The sequence below is a fragment of the Stegostoma tigrinum genome, chromosome 17 (assembly GCF_030684315.1).
Source record: "Stegostoma tigrinum isolate sSteTig4 chromosome 17, sSteTig4.hap1, whole genome shotgun sequence".
NCBI classification, from domain to species: Eukaryota; Metazoa; Chordata; class Chondrichthyes; order Orectolobiformes; family Stegostomatidae; genus Stegostoma; species Stegostoma tigrinum.
The window spans coordinates 58,035-78,731 of NC_081370.1; the positions used below are offsets into that span (position 1 = coordinate 58,035).

The 20,697-nt window shown below is 36.5% G+C and overlaps 1 protein-coding gene across 1 annotated transcript in view; it reads left to right on the forward strand.

Annotated features, from left to right (window-relative positions):
* Window positions 1-20,333, forward strand: part of phf21ab (PHD finger protein 21Ab) — a gene marked incomplete at its 5' end in the record, with an annotated part of 69,998 nt that extends 49,665 nt beyond the window's left edge. Inside the window, 4 exons of the mRNA XM_059651879.1 lie at window positions 692-847; window positions 1,850-1,925; window positions 2,324-2,427; window positions 5,391-20,333. Of these exons, the coding sequence (XP_059507862.1) occupies window positions 692-847; window positions 1,850-1,925; window positions 2,324-2,427; window positions 5,391-5,609 (555 nt within the window). The remainder of the gene's footprint in view (window positions 1-691; window positions 848-1,849; window positions 1,926-2,323; window positions 2,428-5,390) is intronic.
* Between the last annotated feature and the right edge of the window lie 364 nt (window positions 20,334-20,697).

Consider the following 20,697-nt stretch of genomic DNA (forward strand, 5'->3'; position numbering starts at 1 on the left):
AAGCAAAATGTGGGTTGGGAGTTGGAGGGATACTTATAATGTGTTTCAACTGCCTGTCCACAGTGCAACCCAATCACATTTTTATATATTTGTTTATTTGTTCATTTATTCATTCATTCTTTCATTTAATTATTTATCTCCATCAAATTTTATTTAAAATTCTGCAGTGAATGTTGTGTTACATAAATACCTTACTAAAAGTCAATATAATATCTAGTGATGTCATGAGTAAAAACTAGGTCTAGATTTCAGGTATTATTCACAAGCAATTTACATACACGTGCAGGTATGTCTGTAACAAACAGAAAAGGAAAAAGTATTAAGAAAAAAGTTTTGAAGCATTTTGTGGTCCAGCCCTTTGGCACCAACAAATAACAATCTGCCAAGCACTGCATTTCAATGATGCACTTAAGCTCTTCCCTACACAAATGTGCTTTTGCTTCCACTTTAAGATGTGGCTGAGGCTGGATTAAGGAAAGCTTGAGGCGAAATTTTAGCTCAGACTGGAATCCAAATTTGAATCTCATAGTCAGAATTCCTAGTCCTGTACAAGTAACGGAGCCTCGGTCAGATGTTTATTTAGGCTAGTGTCTGCCACATTGGCAGCCCAATGCTAATAACTATTGCAAAAGTTAAAATCCCAAATTATAACTTAAACATGTAAATGATTGTGTAACTTTTTTTTTGATAGGGTGACATCCATGAGGATTTCTGCTCTGTGTGTCGGCGTAGTGGACAGCTGCTGATGTGTGACACTTGTTCTCGTGTGTATCACCTGGAGTGCCTGGACCCGCCATTAAAAGCCATTCCCAAAGGAATGTGGATTTGTCCCAAATGTCAGGAGCAGGTGTGGGCTTAGATAGTGCCTTAGACATAATTTAGTCTAATATAGCTGTAGTAGTTTGAGGGTTTTGTTTTGGTAACATTTTTGGTGGGATTTACTCTTTTAATTTCATTATGCCGTAAAGTGTCTCAAACACTCCAGGGTATACACATAGATATAATTCAGGAGACTAACATAATAAAATTAGCAGTGAATAGTATCTGATAAATTACCATCTTTAGCTGTTCTCTGGTTATTAGGGATTACAGTGACCACTTTATTACCCCTGAGTTAAGTAGTGTCTGCTTAGTTTAATCACATCAGACAGTATTATGGGAACTGAATGTTCTTTCATCTCTGAAATCACGTGTAAGTCTAGAATGTGGAGAACACAATACAATTCTGTCAGATAGCTGGTAAAGATCTGACATGACACTCAGTATAAACAATCTCAATCTATAACTCGCCTGAACCAATTGTAATTTAGAACTTCTAGGTACTGGTTTGCCAAACTTTCTGAAGAGAGATCCATGATAGGCGGAATGCATAAAAATACTGCATGTGTATGAAAGTATTTTTGTGTGGTTTTAATTAAGGCATGTTATTTGCATCTCAGTCTGCTGTACCTCTCCTGAGAATATCTGATACCACCACACACCTAAAGACACTAACAGTTTATTCTCTACCATGGTCATCCATTTGTCATATGCATTCCCAGGCACAATTTGGACATTGCTGTTGATATGTCGTGATTGAAAAATGTCTAATTTTCTTACATTGAAATGCAAATTGTACTCTGAGGCATCAATACAAAGGGAAAGAAAATTACAAAGAATAAATTTACTTCAGTACTTTACGGATTGACCAGCCTTTACCCAAAGGCAAGTCTTGTCTTGTCACTCAAGTCAGTTTTTTTTCTTTGTTACTTAAACAAATTATATTTGTTTTCAGCAAATGCTAAAACTGTGAAGAGTTTAAACAAGTGACATGTTCTATCCATCACTGTTGGAAACATTCTGTTTTTAGATCCTTAAGAAGGAAGAAGCAATCCCGTGGCCTGGAACATTAGCTATTGTCCATTCTTACATTGCCTACAAAGCTGGTAAGAGTTTGCTGTTCTCTAAGCCTGTCTACGATAAATGTTGCTGCATCATTGATTGTATATCAGATCAGCTGTGAATTAAACTGATCCATCCTTTCTTTCTTCAGAGCAGAGATTTTGTGTGGTCTTGCGTCTTTCTTTCCTCCCTCCTGTTCTATGGTTATATGGATTGAAGTTTTATGTGCAGTCATCCAGCAACTCAAAAATATAATAAAAGAGCCTGTAGGATATGAAGTGTGCAACACCCTGTTTTATTATTAAAAGGCTATGCTCTTTTGGATTAATACAATTCCTTTTCAAAGAATCTGTTATTTTCCTCAGCTGTTGGACAATCTTCAGTATTAGCTATGTTTGTTAAATTTGCTGCAGGTTCTCAAATTTTATTTATTTCTATTCAGCAAAAGAAGAAGAAAAGCAGAAGTTGTTGAAGTGGAGTGCGGAGCTAAAGCAGGAGCGAGAACAGTTAGAACAGAAAGTCAAACAGCTGAGTAATTTCATATCTGTGAGTAACACAAACTCCAGGCACAAGAGATTGTTCGTCTGACATAGAAACATAAAGTTACGGTCATAAGTTAGAAGTAAGAAGCAACACAGAACAGCATTTTCTGGAAGGTGACAACTATGTTTTGTGCACTTTGTTTTCATGTTTGGAAACAGGGTGTTGAGAAGAACAGACTGGAGTTTTTAGTTCAAAAAGTACTGTCTTGTTTGGTGGAAGTAGCAAGAGAAATCTTCAAAAATGTCAACAATTCATTTGTAATGTTTTAATCCACAAGTCATTTTGTAACTATGTTATGAGAAAACAGTTTAACTGGACAAGACGTTTGTACAAACCAACCAATTAAATTAGAGACCGAACAGAGCCAATCTTATAGCTATAGCTAATGATTCATCATTTAGCCTTTACTTTTTCCTCACTGGCTGTGCAAACTTACAACAGGTAAGTTTGAAGATGAGATGCTGGTTCCTGAGAATTATAGTTACAGCTTTGATATAGTTTGTTTTAGGAATATAAGTTTTAAATAGTAATTTGGAATTGCAGAACTTGAGTACTGCGAAGAAATAAAGACACATTTTGACAACTAACAATGTCCCAATAAGGATAAGAAAAAAAGTTTCAACAGAATGTCTTTTCTCAGAAATACTCAGTATAACTTTTTTTTATTGTGGGGATTGAAATTTTATAAATATAAGATAAATGAGAGCACCTGTTTGAGATGCTGGTAAACAGATTTAAAGTAATTTCAGTTCAAAGTGTGGCTCATGTTTAATAGGATCAAGGTTGAAAATTGAGTTTTTGCTGACATTTTTCTGAGTTTAATGATGCAATGAGGACAGATCAAAAATTTTATCCTTTGGTTGAAATGAAAGACTTCTTCGGGATATACTTACTGTTATCATCTGTCAAAGGATATTTCATACTGATGTACTGAGATTTTAACTATTCAATATAGTATGTTTGCATTAATTGGCTTTATTTCAGGATTCCAATCCCAGAGCTTGGAAACCAGTTGTTGGATTGGTGATAAGTTTTAGTTTTTGAAGGAATCCACTTTGTTAGAAATTCACAGCCAGGATGTATGTGCTGACCTGCCAGTAGGGTGAGTTTTAATAACAGATTAGGTTTTGATTTGAAAGCTGTTTTCACTTAGTGATTACATGGTAGAACACTCCTTTTGACTGTGCAATAACTGGAAAGATAGTCTGTACCACGTACCCTGGAGTAGTCAAAATACACAGCAAAATTAAACAAGAACAGAAGTAGAAATATAATGAACTTCAAATTTCAAACTGAAGACAGTCAGTCTGGGTTCACCTAAGACAACAAAATTTTATGTAATGCCTGTTTCTGTAAATAAGGTTAGCACACAATTTGATATTTTAAAATTTGTGTGAAGATTTCTGATTTCACGTTGACTCCGTCCACTGACTCGACCCAATGTTTCTAATGTACTGAGTGGTGTAAGGGACTTTTTGAGGCTCTTGCATCTAGGCTGGGCCTCACTGCATTATTGCTTAGTGAACCAAAATTAGAAAATTATGTAATAATTCTGTCACTGGCCTATTGCTTATTGGCAGTTTCTCTGTTTGCTTGCCTGAAGGCTGCTTCCAGGTTGCCCTCCACTGCCTTTCGATAAAAGTGACATAAGTAAAAGCCCACAACCAAAAGGAAATCTCTGGAGAAACTATTCCTGAGCATAATTCTACAGGGCTGTGTCAGTTAAAATGTAAAATTAATTATCTTCGGCTTCAAACCTGTCCTTTAATCTGGAATGTATTTGGATACTTTAAGACTTCCCTTAGTTTACCAGTCCTCCTTTGATATTGGGAAATCATTGCTTTTTGGGATGGTTTTGTACTCACTGTCTGCATTATGAAACTCAAAAAGGAGTCATCAGTTGTTTATTGTTTCCATTTCCAACTCAGATTGTATTAAACATTGACCAGCCTTTGAATTGAAATTACTTGGAGTCTCTTTACCAGTTTTTCAAACCATGTGCTCTAATTTACCTTACATAGACAATTTTAATCCCCATAATCGAAAATATAATGATCATTGCTGAAAAAATTACGCACTTAGTTGAAGCTTTTTGTCTTGCATCCATCAAGATTTTGTTTCTTTGTCAAAATATGTCTTTGATTTTCAATAGTACTGAAGTCCTGCACTTTGAAATGGTTTCTTAAAAAGTATGCTCCTGAATCATATGAATCGTGAAATCGCATTCTTCATAAAGTCGAAAAATTTAAATTAGTTGGTGAAACTTTTATCCCATGAAGAAGGATTGGCTGCAGCGCCAAATTTGTCGTGCTGTATCAAAGATAGTCCTGATTTTTGTATTTTTTGAAGAAGGGTCCCAACCCTGAATGTCAACTTTCCTGCTCCTCTGATGCTACCTGGCCTGTTGTGTTCCTCCAGCTCCACACTGTTTTGTCTCTGACTCCAGCATCTGCAATTCTTGCTATCCTTGATTTTTGTATGTTTGTTTATTATATTTGTACCTCCAAGTTCCTGATACCATACTCATAAATCCATACTGAGCCACCTACATTAACTTATTCTTTCTGTGAATGGACCTCCATTATCCCAACTGGTCTCACTACGTCTTTTCATTCTGTTGCTCTGCCTCTACTCCATTAGCTTTATGAACTTATTGACTGCATCTAATGCCTTGTGAACCTGAATCCCCTAAATCTTCCTGTTCTTGTATGACAGCCAATAGTCTCCCACTCAAGTGTAATTATTGTTTCTATTATTTTCTCATTAAAATTGACCTCTTATTTACTTAATGAAGTTCCAGCTGCGACAATTAGGATTATCAGTCAAGGCTTGTACGAGAACTAATATGGTGTATCCTGAACATGGACAATTGAAAGATTATATGGAATTGTATGAAATGAAATTTAATATGTTTTTCAACAACATCAATAATTGATCACACTAAAATAATTTTTTCTTTTCTTTAGAAATGCATGGAGACTAAGAACACTTTACTTGCCCGACAGAAGGATATGCAGACTTCATTGGAAAAAGTGAAACGGCTTATCCAATTGATCCAGGGTATACAGCTCTCAAAAAATGCCACACTGACGGATGAGACGATCAACAGCCCCACAGACTGCATGAACTCCCCTGCCACTGCATCTTCACCTGTGAACTGTGATAGTAACTCAGAAACCAAGTAGCTGAAAGAACGGGCTGGATTTTGAAGAATGTATAATTCTGGGAACAAAATTGTGATGGGCAGTTCCTGATTTGCCAACTTAAAGGGAGATTCTGTGCTAGATTGTGTTCTTATAGATCCATATTGGGAGTACAAGCTGGGTAAGGACCAGCGCCAAGCCAAGTGAAAATACCAGTGTGTGCCTGCTGCCACCAGTTTGGTTTTAAGTTTGCCTGCTCTTCAGGGAAATAGGTAGAAAACAATGGCAGAAACCTAGTCAGCTGTCCTGGTCTTGAATTGTATTCTCACAATTCCCAACTCCAGGATTACTTGAGCAGAATGGCAGAACATTTAGTACAATGCAACATAATGGAGAAAAAAAATTGTGCAGTATGCAAAGGTTGGCATGAGAACAAAGAGGTAGCAATCATTGAACTGTGACTGAAGTAGTGAAGGTTGAGTCAGAATTACAGACAGAGCGGTACATTGTGTAATGAACACAACACAAAGTACAGAGATTCTCTCCTTATTTTATTTACGAGGAACAGAAATGTAGGTTTATGATTGGGATTGGTAGGCGGTGGCACCGAAAACCATGCATGGCTTTTGATGAAGAGTATTTCTTTCTTAATTTGAAAAAAAGTCACATGCTTGTTCATTATTCAAGTAAGTTTTTCAGTGCTTAGGCACTGGAAAAGGTACAAGAGGGACAGACTGAATTTGTCCTGAGATTTTTGTTTTTTTTAACAGGTTAGGGAAATATTCAGGTCTTCCTAGTGTTAAAGAAATTAGATCAAGTAAACTGTTGAGTACTCTTATTTCCTAATGAGGTGATTTATAGAAAACAAAGTGTTAGAAATTGAGCAGATTCTGTATATATAAATATATATATACACACACACACACACACACACACACACACACACACACACACACACACACATATATATATAAAAAAAATTCTGTGTATATATAAAAAGGAAAAAAAAATCTGTTATTGTCTGAACTGCCAAATGCTTCTATATTGAACCTGCAGGGAATGATCTTCAGTTTACTGGGGAATATACTGGAACAGTTTTACAGTTCTTACTATTTCCATCTTTAAGACAAGTGGATTGAAGGTCACAGCTAACGAGATCAGTTAAGTAAATCAGTCATAGGTGATCAGTTGTGTAAAGAATGCAAAAAGTCTGTCTGTTGTGCAAGTGCAGCCGGAATGGAAATTTATATTATCTTTGCATTAATATTTAATGTTGGTTGTACTTAATTCACATCAGGGTGTGCTTGCCTTTACATTTGGCACTAGGTAAAAATTTCAGCCATTTATACTTACATTTGTAATTATTAGCCAAACAATGTGCAGATGGAAGAGACTATTACTGAGGAGTTTCTTCTAAATCAGTTATGGTGGGGATTCAGTTTTCCTTATTGCTGCTTGCCCAACCTGGCAATGGTACGTAAATAGAACGGACTTCAGAAATTTTTGGGAAGTGGGTGCGGGGATAGGAATTTGCCTAGAAGTGGTCGCAATTTTCTGCTGTTATTTAGTGATCTTTTACAATGTTTTTAACTCAATTCTGGAACATAACTCATTAAAGATATTTTTAATAAAATTGATATTCCATATAAATGATTTAAAAAACCAACAGAATAATGATCAAAACTGTCTCAAAATCAAAAGATGAAAGCTTTTCAAAATTAGTTCACAACCAAATAACTGCTGTTGAGGACTGAAGTAGTATTTTAAATAAATGAAAATGGTTGCAGAAATGTTTCTGAATGTCAACCAAAATCTTTGTTTTTCTTTATTCTCTATCCCCCTTAACATTAGTACTTTCCTCAGCACTTCAATGTGCAAACACATTCTTGCCCGACATATTATTCTACGCCAGGGCAGTCCTGATTGAAGATGTCTCCACGACTTCTGTTGGGGCTCTTTCAGTTCCACGTGTTAGAATGCTCAATTAGGTAGGAAGCTGGAAACTGATATTCAAATTAAAGAGATTGTATGTGACAACTGTGTCTTACAATTGACTAAGTATTTTTCAATTGGTAACTGTAGTAAGTTGATAAATATTCCGACTTGAGTTTAACCATAATTTATTCTTGTGGGGCTAATTTCCTGCCAATTCTGGCCTACTCTAATCATGAATATATCACGATTGGCTCATCGCTAGTGTGTTGCTAGAAAGGATATCAGATTTGCCGCATACCTTTGTTCCTATATCAGAATTAAATTTAGTTCCTCCTCCTACAATGTGATTATTTCCGTCACACTTTGTGTGTGGCAAATATACAGTAATAAACATATAGCAGAGTTTGTTTGTAAATTATTTTTTGCTAACATTCACAAACTTTACTTCATTAAAGTTATCTTCGGAAACTACTTAAGTCAATAGCTTGTGCAGCTCATTGTCAGCTGTGCAGTACCTACGAATTTAGTTGCTGATCATATAGCAGTAAACTAACTTTCCAGTTATATGTTTTCACTTTGTACAGAGAACTTGCTGAAGCATTCCAGTTTATTGATTTGGTAAAACTAATGTCGATGAACCACACCAATCACAAACCTCATCTGAGTTAGTTGCTTGGTGCTGAGATGCCATCTGTTGAAGGCAGTGCGACAGTATTTGATAACTGTGAGGAAGAGGAAATTAGTGAAAAATCAAAGCTGTGTTTACGAGTGGCTTCCACTGGAAAGCACAGAGTGCACGTATTACTTATCTACAGAATGGCTTGACTGTAATGTCTTCCATGGGCATTCACTGCCTAAACAAATGAATGAGAGTGCAACTTCCTTACATGATGGGTGCCTAATTTTACTGTATGACAAGGAGTAGAAGAGCGGTGAAAATGACAGAGAAGTCCTGACAAATGAACATCCAAATCAAAAGTAGAAGGTAGTTACGTGAAGGATCCCATATTTACTTCTCTTATTTCTTTGATTAATGTGCTTTTGAGCAGTGTTTTAGAGCTTTGTAAGTATGATAACTCCCAGCTGTCATTAGTTGATCATCCTTAAGGGTATTTCCCGTGGTGAACTTGTATCCTATAGAGTTTCATATAGCAAATACAACTGCAATGGCTTACATTAATGTTTGGAAAATAGAACAAAAAGTACACCTTTGCTCTGCCCATTCCCTCCTTCCTTGTTGTTACTTTGCTCCTGAATAGGGCACAGCAATCCATTCTGTCTTGCATCCCTTGCTCAACATACTTTGAGAAGCTATTGGATGCACAAGTTTATTCAGGAACGCTAATCTCTTTTTGCCTTGCAGTGTCATTTTATTTTTGTCACACAATCTCGACTGCCTTCCATGCTAGCCCAGACCTTTTTCATTTTTTTCTGTTCACCCACCTTTCCCTGCTATATGCTTGCTTGAAACTGTTAAGCAGCTAACTTTTCTCAATCTGACTTGTTGGGTATTTCCAGCATTTTAAAATTTAGAATCATCTACACGAGCAAGCGGTGTAAATGAGATACTGAGCAGTCTAGTACAGCGTTTGAAATCTGGAAGAGTTTATCTGTGGTTATTTAAACTAGACATTTAAACAAGCTCCTACAAAATGTTTCAGAAATTAGTCAAGTTTTTTACACAAACTTTGGCTATCAGCCAGATTTAAACAATTGGCTGATCAAACTTTTACAGTCTATAGACAAAGACGTAGTGTAACTTGGGAGTTTTGCAACAACTGCAACTACGCATCCACCAAATGCTGTAAATCACGAAGCAGATCAGGCAGCATTTGTGGAGCTAGGAAGGTAGGATCAATGTTTCAGGTTTTGGAACCTTTTGTCAATTTTTTTAACAAGGAGACTGCAAAACTGGGAAAGAAGAATGACCTTTCAGAAAGTGAGAATTCTAATCAAGTTGAAATGAGTGGAACAGATTAGGGAACAGAGGGTGAAAATCGAAAGCATTCAGTGAGTACAGAAAGTAGCATAAGAAGAATCCTTAATATGTTGGCTGAAAGAAGAGGTCAGGGAAGAAGTCTGAGTGGAACTGAAATGAAAAATGTAGAACATAACATTCAAAATGGGAGGCATCGCTTGGAACTATGTGGGCTTCCATAAAAATGTTTTATTTGGAGGAGTAATTGAAGTTCAAGGAAGAATTGTTCGATGTGACAAAATGGTCAAAAGATGTGACAGATTACCTCTAGGTTTCCCTTCCTATGGATGAGGCTAAGTGCTTTTGCATTTTGTTTTAAATTTAAATTTTCAACATCTGTAATATTTTGCTTTTCACAATTCTGTTTTATCTGAGTTTAGGAAGTCGAAGACAATTTCAACCCAAAATTGATGTTCGGGCATCTTCCTTTCATGCCTTGTTTGAAGCACTTTTAACTTCAGTGATTTTTCAAAAACATTCAGCCTGATGCATTGATGAAGTGTCCTTGTTCATTGTCAATAAGCATTTTAGCATGACTGAGTACTTTTTCCGGTTTGTACTGTGGCTGTAAGTTGAACTTTGCTCTTTCCAAACAAACATAGTAGTATTTAATGAAGGTGTTTCCTTTATCTTGACTGTGATGTTTACCACTATTTAGGAATCAAGAGAAAAGCAAAACAATTTTATCCTATTATTTGGCAGAGACTTTTGAATGTTGCTGACATCTTGCTCATGAAGATCAAAATTGTATTCTACTCTTGATTTGAAAGGATGTTAGCGTTTCAATGACAGTGTCCATACTGCAACCTACACAGGCAATATTCCATTCCAATTAATGTAAGTTATTTTTGAGTTTAATCAAAGTAAGGAGCTGTGCTCAGATTATACTGAGGATTGTCCCGTTAAAGGACAGCTACAACTATGCAGTGTCAATGTTCTACTTTGGTATTCTTTAAGATTTTGTCACTGTACCATGCTTTGTGACCATAATGTTTCGTGCTGGAAGATGATCAAGGGCTTCTCGCTTAAAATAATTTACCTGAATAAATAGAGCTAGTGCCCCTGTTCAATGCCATCTTACGTACACTATTCTGGACCATGTAACACTTTGTCTGAACATAATATGTCTCTCTTTTACTAATATGTTCTCCATATTAAGGAGCAAGATTACCTAGTTTAGGTTTTGCCTTTTGAATCAAACCTGCAAGTAAAGTAACTATGCCAGTAATCATTTATGAAATTAACTGTCCCCTACTCAACTGCCAGTTTCCCAAAGAATGTGTGGATGTATTTACTTCATTGTCTGATGGACTCATTGTTTATAATGTCCAGCTTTTCCCAATTAGGTTTCTATTTTCCCCATCTCGTAGAGTGATCAGGTTGCCCGCTCCACAGGTGCCCTTCCTGCTTAACATTGGTAAGGTGTTGTCCCAGCCCAAGTAAGTATGAGAATATCTGCAGATGACAGAGCAAATTCCTTTGTTACTGGAACTTAATAATGCATTTTTTAAAAAACTCCCAAACAGCATGGTGGTAAACTCAAGTCCCAACAGTATGGTGAACACAACATAATTGTATTGCACATTTGCAGTATTTGCTAATAGTTTTGGAGAATTGGGAATTGTTGGGTGGTTAACACTCTGAGCTCTTCCTGGATTTTCACCCCATTGTGTATAAGATGTATTCCCCTCTTGGATCATTTGTTTCTCAGTATGCTAAAACTCTCTGATTTATCTTAAAGACATCTGGGAATCTCCAAAGGCTCTTGAACAGCTCCAGAACACAAGATATAACATCTCTGATTCCATATCCTTGTATCCCATCACCAGGGATGTCCCTCTGTAAATACATCAACATATGCTATACTTCCATTACTTGTCACTTAATTCATTGCATAGAATCTACAACACAAAGAAATCAATTGTCCAAATAACGTGGTATTTATGATCCGTGCGTGCCATCTATCACTGAATTTCGCCTACCTAACCTAACCTGGCCGACTGCCTATTCTCCCACTTGGACATGACTAGCTTTGCCTTTAAATGACTTGTTGCCATACATCTCATGTACTCCATCCCATATTTTAACTACTGTCTGGTTAAAGAAGTGTCTTTACAATTCTATCTTGAAATTTTCTGAATGCCAACCCTGTCAAATCCCTTTGTAATTTTAAAGACCAAGGTCAGACATAACCCCCCGCTCTGCCTCAGGCTATTCAAACTTTTCTGGAAATTATAGCATGTCATTCTTGTAACACTTTTTTTTTGTACAAACTTGAATGCCTAGATTTTCTTTTTATAATGCGGAGGCCAGAATTATATCCAAGATTCCAAATAATAAAGTGAGTCAAATTCAAACAATTTTGCATAAGCTGTCTTAGGTTCAGTATGTCCATGTGGCAGACCTGCTGCTGGTTAAGTTCTGTATCCTCTCATTTTTTTTCTTAATTTGCAGCTGATTTGTGTCAGTGATCAAACTTTTTTGCTCAGCTGCACTGGTATTAATTTGGAAAGTCTCTGGTTTGTATATGGTTTGTGTGAGATTCGTGCAGCTTGGAGAACCCCTCACCCCCCGCCCCCACTCCGGTCCTGACAAATAACTTCAGTGTTACTTTTCTTCTTCAGCATAAATACACCTGCTTGTCCTGTTACGAGTCTAAGTTGTAACAGACCTCTGGTGCTCTGATCTGGTTTATGTTTTTTTCTGACAATGCTGCTTGTAATCAGTTGATCTGTTCAGGTAATACCTCACTTCGGGTGTATATTCAATATGTTCCAATCATGCATTTTCTTCAGATGCTTCCTTGATTAATGTAATGTATAATTCAGCACTTGTACAAGTATTCAACTGTTGAGAGCCCCACTGCTATGCAAGACATCATCCTGTAATCAAGTACTCGTCTTGTGGTCCTACCTTTCAAAGTGCACTAGATGTAGAATGCTGTTATCTAACAGAAATTGCTGATTAGCTACAGATGTGGCAATATAACACTTTTAGCTGGATGTTAAATTAGTAAACGCTGTTCATACATTCACTTCACCATGTACATGAATGTAAAAACATTTACCCTCATTCAAAACCAAGGAAATAAATCACCAATAACAATTAGAAGACACATCCACTCTGCTTTTAGTAACACTGTATGACCTAAAAATACCTACAAACACAGTGTACTATTTGAGCTATACCTGGCTAGTGACTAAATCTTTTAATGGATGTGGATGCCACTGGCAAGGGCAGCATTTGTCATTCATCTACTCTTGTGAGTTATCTTCTCAAACTTTTGCAGTCCCTGTTATGGAGGTAATACCCGCAATGCTGTTAGGGAGGGTTTTTAACTCAGCAGCAGTGATAATATTTACAGGTCAGGGTGGTGGCTTTAACTTACATCTGTACCCTTGTCTCTGCTGCCCGTACTTTTCCAGGTGATAGAGGTCATGGGTTTTGAAGTTGCAGTCAAAAAAAGGCTTGAAGCTGCAGTGAATCTTGTATATTGTACAAACTGCTGCTGCATATGTTGGATAACACTGATGTACAGTAATATGACATCATACTTATTCCACCAACCTCTTTGTATGGGATTGATGTTGATCATGAATTTGAGAGAAGACATTGAGAGATTTGACCAGTCACCATGTCTCTCAAGTTTATCATTTGTGGAGGCGACCCCATTCCCTAGAATTTTTATTCAAGTAGAATTTTTCAGATTTCTTTTAGTGAATCTTGACTATTCAACATAGTTGTCACTATTTGCTGTAACACTACTGATTCCCATTCTGATCTTTAGACAAGGTTGATTTGAATGATCAACTATTATCTCTTACTCAGTTATCTCTACTGATCAGCTATGATCCACTGAGATCCCGGTGGGCTCCGTTTTCCCATGTTTTATTGTGGTGGTCAGTATGTTGCACAGTGCCTAATTGCTTCCTGGTTGATAATTTCTGTGAGGTGCTATACAAATAATACTCTGATGTCTGCTTTATCAAGCTGCCTGAAACATGTTACTATATTAAAGGTGTGAAACAAATTCCAAGTTGTACGTGCTGAATTTAGTCCATCGCGATTGGAACGGTTGACGGACCAGTGTTTTAGATTTGCGTCCTGAGTTTAGATGGATGAGAAAGCACTTGAAGGTCCAGTTTTTGCAATGTAATTTTTATTGTCTGTGACACCTACAATCAAGGAATCTGCTGATGGCTTCCATTAGCTAGGAAAATATATAAAGAATCGTACACTTGAACAGCGGCTGGGAATCACAGGAACAAATCTGTTGAAAATTGACATGCCTTGGGTTGGATTAATATTTCCTTAGAAATCCTCCTGGTTGGGATGTATTTTGTTTAGGTAAATTTGTCTTCATTGGTTGATTTTTAAAATATTATAATCATGTCCAACCCCAAAGGCAATCCATTGATCTGGTGTCTGATATCTAACAATTATGTGAAAGATTGTCCAATGACATTTAAGAGTTCCACATCATACTTCAGGGCAGGATGAATAAACTGCATAGAATTTCTGATTCTGAGAGTAGTCTCTTCCTTTCCTGTGGTCAGAGCTTGCTGCCATTCACTTTTTGGCTCACACATGAAAGATGCTTACTTGTAACAAAAGTTACAGATATTTAATATGTCTGAGATGTCTGCTTGAGTCCGTATCTTGCACATGAATTGGGTAGATGCAGGGTTTGCAGTGATATGGGCATTATTCTTTTCAGTGTTGTACTACTTCAGTTTTTGCACGTTTACCGCATGGATTCTGTACCAGTATTTTAGTTTTTACTAATCGGGTGCATTCACACAGGTAGAAAACTGAGCAAATCCATTTCCTGCAATAAATATAGAGACTAACCTGGCAAATGGATTTCTTTCCAAGTTGCGCTCTCTAGAGTATTGGAAGAACAAATGTGTTAATGATCTGCAAGAATTTATACAGAATTCATATTTTTTTTCTATTTTGAAATTTTTGCAGCATTGATAACAAATAGGTTCTAAACTAATGTTATGATTTGGAATTGATACCATGGCTGGCATTGCCAAAGTTCAGTTCCAAGCCCCACACTCCTTTTCACCCAAAACCAGATGTTAACCATTCTTACAAATCTTGGACAACACCAGTTTCTGCCCTCACCTTGGCTCCAATATGGTGCACCCCACAGTGCAAGATTGGAAATGTCTCAAGTATATCCAGGAACTTAATGCTCAAATCATTTAAGTTTAAAGAATTGTAGATCAATGATTATAATTTACCATCCTTTTACTCAGCTCGTTATTGAAATCTGGATTTCTTTCCTTGAATTCCAAGTTAAGTTTACAGTTTTAGCTGGATAATTAAAGTAAGACTTGCTAGTGACCACTTTTGGTAAATTACAAGCTTAAACTTAGAGAGATACAAGGTCTAACAACAAATCAGCATTAAATGAGTGAAATATAAAAATGGTAACACTACATTAACATGAATTAGCAGCCAAAACCTGTTGCAATTGTTTGCCTTTTTGAGTGAGCATAGTTGTTCAATGTGGACTGTTGCCTTATCTCTTCATTCCTCTATCCCCATTACTAAAGCAGTATGATATACTAATAAACATCATCTCACTCCAACATACCGTCTTATAAACAAACACACGCACTCAAATACCGTTGAAATTTGATGACTCGTTGAAGCCTGAAATAGTTTAAGCAGGTTATTTGTTTGTTGACTGACCGTACTGTATTTGAACACAGCCTTGTTGTTCTTTATTTCTTTAAAGAAAATGCATGCACAGCAATACGATTCACCTTTTGTACAAGTCACATAATCAGTGTACATTGGTTTCTTGCAGCCAACATACCAGTGCACAGTTACATCCAGAATCCTCTTAGTTTTATTATAGTTTCCGGAATGAAGGACAGTGTGTAGTCAGTGTAACAGAATGGCTGTTGCAAAAAAAATTGTAAAGATTGTTTTGCTTGTGAATATTCAACTATGAAAGATTTGCTTACTTGGTTTTGAGAAGTCATGCAGATATTGGATGCAGAACAAGAGTTCAAACAGAGTACTCATATTGATCACGGTTCAAACCCATCTTGGATGATGACAGCATGTCGTGTGGATAGGAGCGGGGGTTATTGTGATCAATCTATGATCAAAGAACTGCTATTTAGGTTGACATTAAAAATGATCACTTGGGTGAGGTACTGGATAGCTTCCAATTATTACTTATCATTGCCAAGAAGAATGTTTAAGATGAGCAAGAACAAAAACAAAGTGGTTAAATTCACCTTCATATACATTGAGCAATATTTTGTAAAATGGTACAACTTGTAGCACTAGTATTTAAGGTACAGTGAAGGAATGTCTTTACAGCACTGATGGTAGCCTTTTGGCACATGGCGCCCTCTTTACAAGACCTATCCAGTCAGTCCTATCCTTATTGCCCAGCAAACTGATTCCTCAAGTGCCCATTTACTTTGCTCTTGAGAGTTGTTGCTGCGTCCGTCTCCCTTGTTGGCTTTAAGTCATGACTACTCTACTTATTTTCTTTTCCTTCCATATTTAAAATGTGGCTGGTTAAAATGAAGCAACGTTAATCTTGAGGGATAAAATTAGTACCTATTTTATATTCTGTTATAATTCACTCACTTGACTTTTATAACTGGTAAATAATTTTCGATGGCTTCTTTGGTCCCCTCCATAAACCCTACACTATTGTTCGAGAGACCAGGTTGTATTGGTTATTCTAAGGGTTGCTAGGCCATTAGGTTCAAATTACAAAACTGTAAGAGTATGCAAATACAATACAGGGTGATGGTACATTGATTGTAGACATGGTTAGCAAATTAAGGCATTCTCATCTAGAACTAAAATACTTTGGAAAAGCCCTGGAATACGGTGAAATCATGTATAAAGCATGGCACTGCTGATAATCTACCTAGTGGAAGAGGCAAAATATTTCTCTTGGAAGGTAACTAATTTCAGAAGATCAGTCTGCAAATTAAAGTAACTGAAAGTAATAGGACAGTAGGCTTACAAACAAAAGTGAGCTATCGAAAATAAAAGTGGTCTTTGTATTCCGTAGGTTAGTGTCACCGTATCTTTCCAGTTTCTTTTGATGTAGTGCCTGATACGTCTGTGTGTCTGTCATTCAATCTTACAGTTTAACAAAATAAGCATCGTATTAAACATGCAGTCATGGTGCAGCCAGTTTCCTGAATTGGAGTCCTGCTGCAGGGAATATTTGCGCATTCTTCCACATGCTCATAGCATTCCTTTTGAAGATTGAATATTTATTGCTTTTGGCTTGAATATTTTAGGTGCAAGAGATTAATTTCTGTGGTAATGTCCATAAAGTGAACGAAATCAATATCTGTCCATTTTAATGGCAGTTGACTTAAATACAGTATTGATATTGAACTTGCAAAAATTATTACTATTGTTCCAGACTTAATTTGAAGTTTGTTAATTAAGTCTTGCTGTAAGAATTATAAGTGTAACATCAGTAAAACCTAATTATTGATTTTAATTGCACTGGGAATTGTTGAGTGATGTCAGTGGTGGAATGTGTAAAGGAATGGTATGCCCATTGAAGAAGGTTTACTCAGCAAACACCGGACAACAACTTGAGTTCTAAGCTCCACTGAATTTGGGTCCGAGAGAAATCCCAAAACTAGAGACTTAGCTTTTGGTCCAATCATCTGAGAGAAGATGGGTGGGATGGGGTTAGGACTTGTCTTTCACTGCTCAGGATTTTAAAAGCTAGTACTATTTTAGTCACCAGTCATAGCTTAAGGCCACAGATTGAACTGTCTCATTGTCCTGATTAAGAATTGTTGAACTTCAAGGGGAGAGAGGAGAAAATATGTATATTGCATTGTGTCAGTTTGATTAATTTTTCCTGTATATCAAACAATATCAATTGAAGCCAGCAAATTAATAAAAATATTCAGCTCCAGGTAAAATAGTCGTATAAAGGAAAGTTTTTGGTGTATCAGCCCAAATTTATTTTTTCTCCTCTTTATGGTCTCCCTCCACTGTGTCCCTGTTTTTAAAAAAAAAAGATTGTATTTGTATTTTCTAATTTTGTAGTTTAGCAAGACAAGCTGCTTCATAGAGCGTTTTAAATTCTCCGGAGCTAGCATGAAGCAGAATTAAAGCTGCACTAGTCAGAACAACAAACTATATGCTGCATATATACCACGTTCTCCTGCTGTCCTCAGCATTTAGCAAAGCCAAATTTGATTTCACTCTTACTGTGAAATTAGTTGTGTCATGCAAATAAACCTCTTCAGTCATCATGAAAGAGCTTGTCCTGACTACCACCATGCAAATTCATTGCTACTTTTCATATTATATTTAGAATGCCCAAAAAGTCTGTGGTCATATTTACATGCAGTTATTAATTTTTTAAAAATTGAATTATCTGAGAAATATTTACATTGGTTAATGCTACAAATGAACTATTCACAATGAGTGGCATATTGGTATTTTTAAAAGGCTTATAAAGCATTAGGGTAGAGCAATACTTGATAGTTTACAGCCTTTCAAAATTAACTAAGTTCTTTTTAACACCTAACCATTATTATTTTATAAATTGTATGTTTTTCAGTTATAACTTAAGTATTGAAATTGTACTGAAGAATGAAGATTGCAACATCAATTTAGGATATTTGGTGCAACCCATTTGTACCCGAATACATTGATTTTATTTTTAAAATCAGTAGCAATCCTCTGATGGAAGTGTTATGCAGTTTTAGTCTCGGAATACGGGCTCTGTGATGTTTTGTGATGGTGATATGAAGGAGAGATATGTGGGAGTAATTTAGAAGAAGAGAGGATGAGTGGAGGGGAGAGAGAAGCTGCTTAGTGCACCAGGTTTTTAAGCAAAATAAAACCTAACTTTAAATTTTTCATGATAGAATTAAGGCCTTTCAGTTTGGATTGTCAGAGTTAATAGTTGTTAGTCCTTGTTGAAAAACCATGGCACCCATTGCTTCTTCAGAGTTTGCAGCCCCAAACATTTGACTTTAGTTCCACTGGACATCCTGATCCACAGTTTGGGAAGTCCCAGATCAAGCTGATGACAGCATGCTTGACTCTTGTCCCCTAGAAAACAATAAGGAAATCAGTGGTTTTATGTAAGATGATCTAATTGAGGGTGTGGTACTTGTGAAGTATTTGTACTGGAGTATCCCTGATTAGTACATCAGAATTTTTAAATAATTTAGAAATTTTGTGTAATTTAAATCTTGTTTTTTGTCAGTTAGAATGACCTGCACTGCTTAGGTGGCTCTTGATAACTTCTTGCTAACCCCTTCCTCACCTCTTGCTGCCAAGCATCTTTTGAGATATCTTGCTCTGTACAGCTTTTCCTCTCTTGAAGGGGAAAGAGGTAGCTGTTGTGCTTTGAGACTCTCTGCTCTTTGACTGTCTAAAGAATACCTTAAAATTCCCCTATTAACAGAGAGGGAAAGAGTTTGCCTTCACTTTCTCCTTCCTCAACACTGTCATTACTTATGTAATGTCACTTCCCGCTACTTTATAGTTTAGCAGTACCACAGGGCTGCGCATTTTTTAAATTGTCAGAGAGACCATCTACTAAGTGTGAATTACTGTTACTCAATATTTGGATTGCTTTGTCACTGTGGCTTGGAGTTTTAACTGATATGCTCAAGATTACGTGATGAGTTACGAAAAGCTAATAATGCAAGAATCAAGAAGGATGTGTCTCATGTCTTTCTCATGCCTAAATATATCAATCACCAGAACTGGCACTGTAGATAATTTTATAGCAAAAAATGAATTGCACATTGAAGGAATGACTGAATTTCTGGCAAATACTGATGGGATGAAAGTCTGCCATCAGTTTTATTGCCCTAGCTCCAAATGACCTTGTGACAGTTTAACTCTACATTTGGCATGTGCTTGAATCCAGAATTCTCTCTAGATCAGGAACTTAACATGTACTGCAAGTATAGCCTTAAAAAAAATTACAAAACTCATGGACACGTATTGATTGGTCTCCATCGTGTGCATGTTTGCCTTTTGCAATTATTTCTTTTATTAAAACAAAAATGCAAGCTATTACAAGTTGCACTGGTATGAATCCCCAATATTTAGAAAACTATTAAAAACAGGAATGGAGTTATAATTTACACTAATATTATAACAATTAAAGTTCCTACAACGAGCTTCGTTCTTAAAATTATTTATAAGTCTTCTCTTATTATATTTAATCATTGCTTCTATGGCATTGCTTTAATCATTTACATTATTCTTAGTATTTAATGACTTCTAGAGTTAATTGGTGTACCTTCTGAATTCAGAAATGAGCAATTCTGTATTAGTTTTGTGCCTCCCAGCTTTAGAAATACTGGTAAATATGTTTGGTTCAGTTTCTCCAGAATGTGTAACAATCTTTCCCCTTTCTCTCATTAGTACTGATAAGCCACAGACTACATTGTGGTAGTGGAATATGGCATCTTGGTTGAGAGGATACAGTGGGTGTTTGTCTGCCTTTTTGTCTGCTGTACAGCAAAGTTAGTTAGATAACAGCTATGGATTGTGTCTACTGTGAAGAGGTTATCTTGCTAACTTGCTATTCAGCTGGAAATGAATGACAAACTATCCACTCCGTATTTGTTGAAACCCCTTGAAGGGGATTTAAATAAGTAGTCTGTCATCAAAAAAATGTGTTCTCTGACCATAAAAAGAACCCCAGATACAATGTTCAAAGTAACTGGTGGCAACTGTTACTAATATTCTTACAGACAAAAATGATAATAGAATTTTCAAATGATCATAACCTTTTGAGTTGTATAATATTGTTAGGAAAACAAACTACTGTGAATGCTGGAAATCTAAAATAAAAACAGAATGCTGGGGGGGGAGGGGGGGAGAAAAAAGCAAGAGTTAATGTTTCAGGTCAGTGACCTCCTTCAACAAAACTCAGTTCTGATAAGTGGTCACAATCCAGAAATATTGACTGTTTCGCTGTCCTTAGATACTGCCAGACTTTGAGTATTTCCAGCATTTTATGTTTCTATTTCAAAAGCCCAGAAATGTGCAGGTAATATTGGAGCTCCTCGCTCTGCAGTAGCTAATGTTTGGTACTGGAAAAGGTACCAAATTAACCCCGAATAAAGAAAATGTTTTTTTTGTTTCAGCTTGACAGGGCAGGAGGTAGTAATGGACATTATGAATTATATGTGACACTAGCAACAGTATGACTGCTGATTTTGG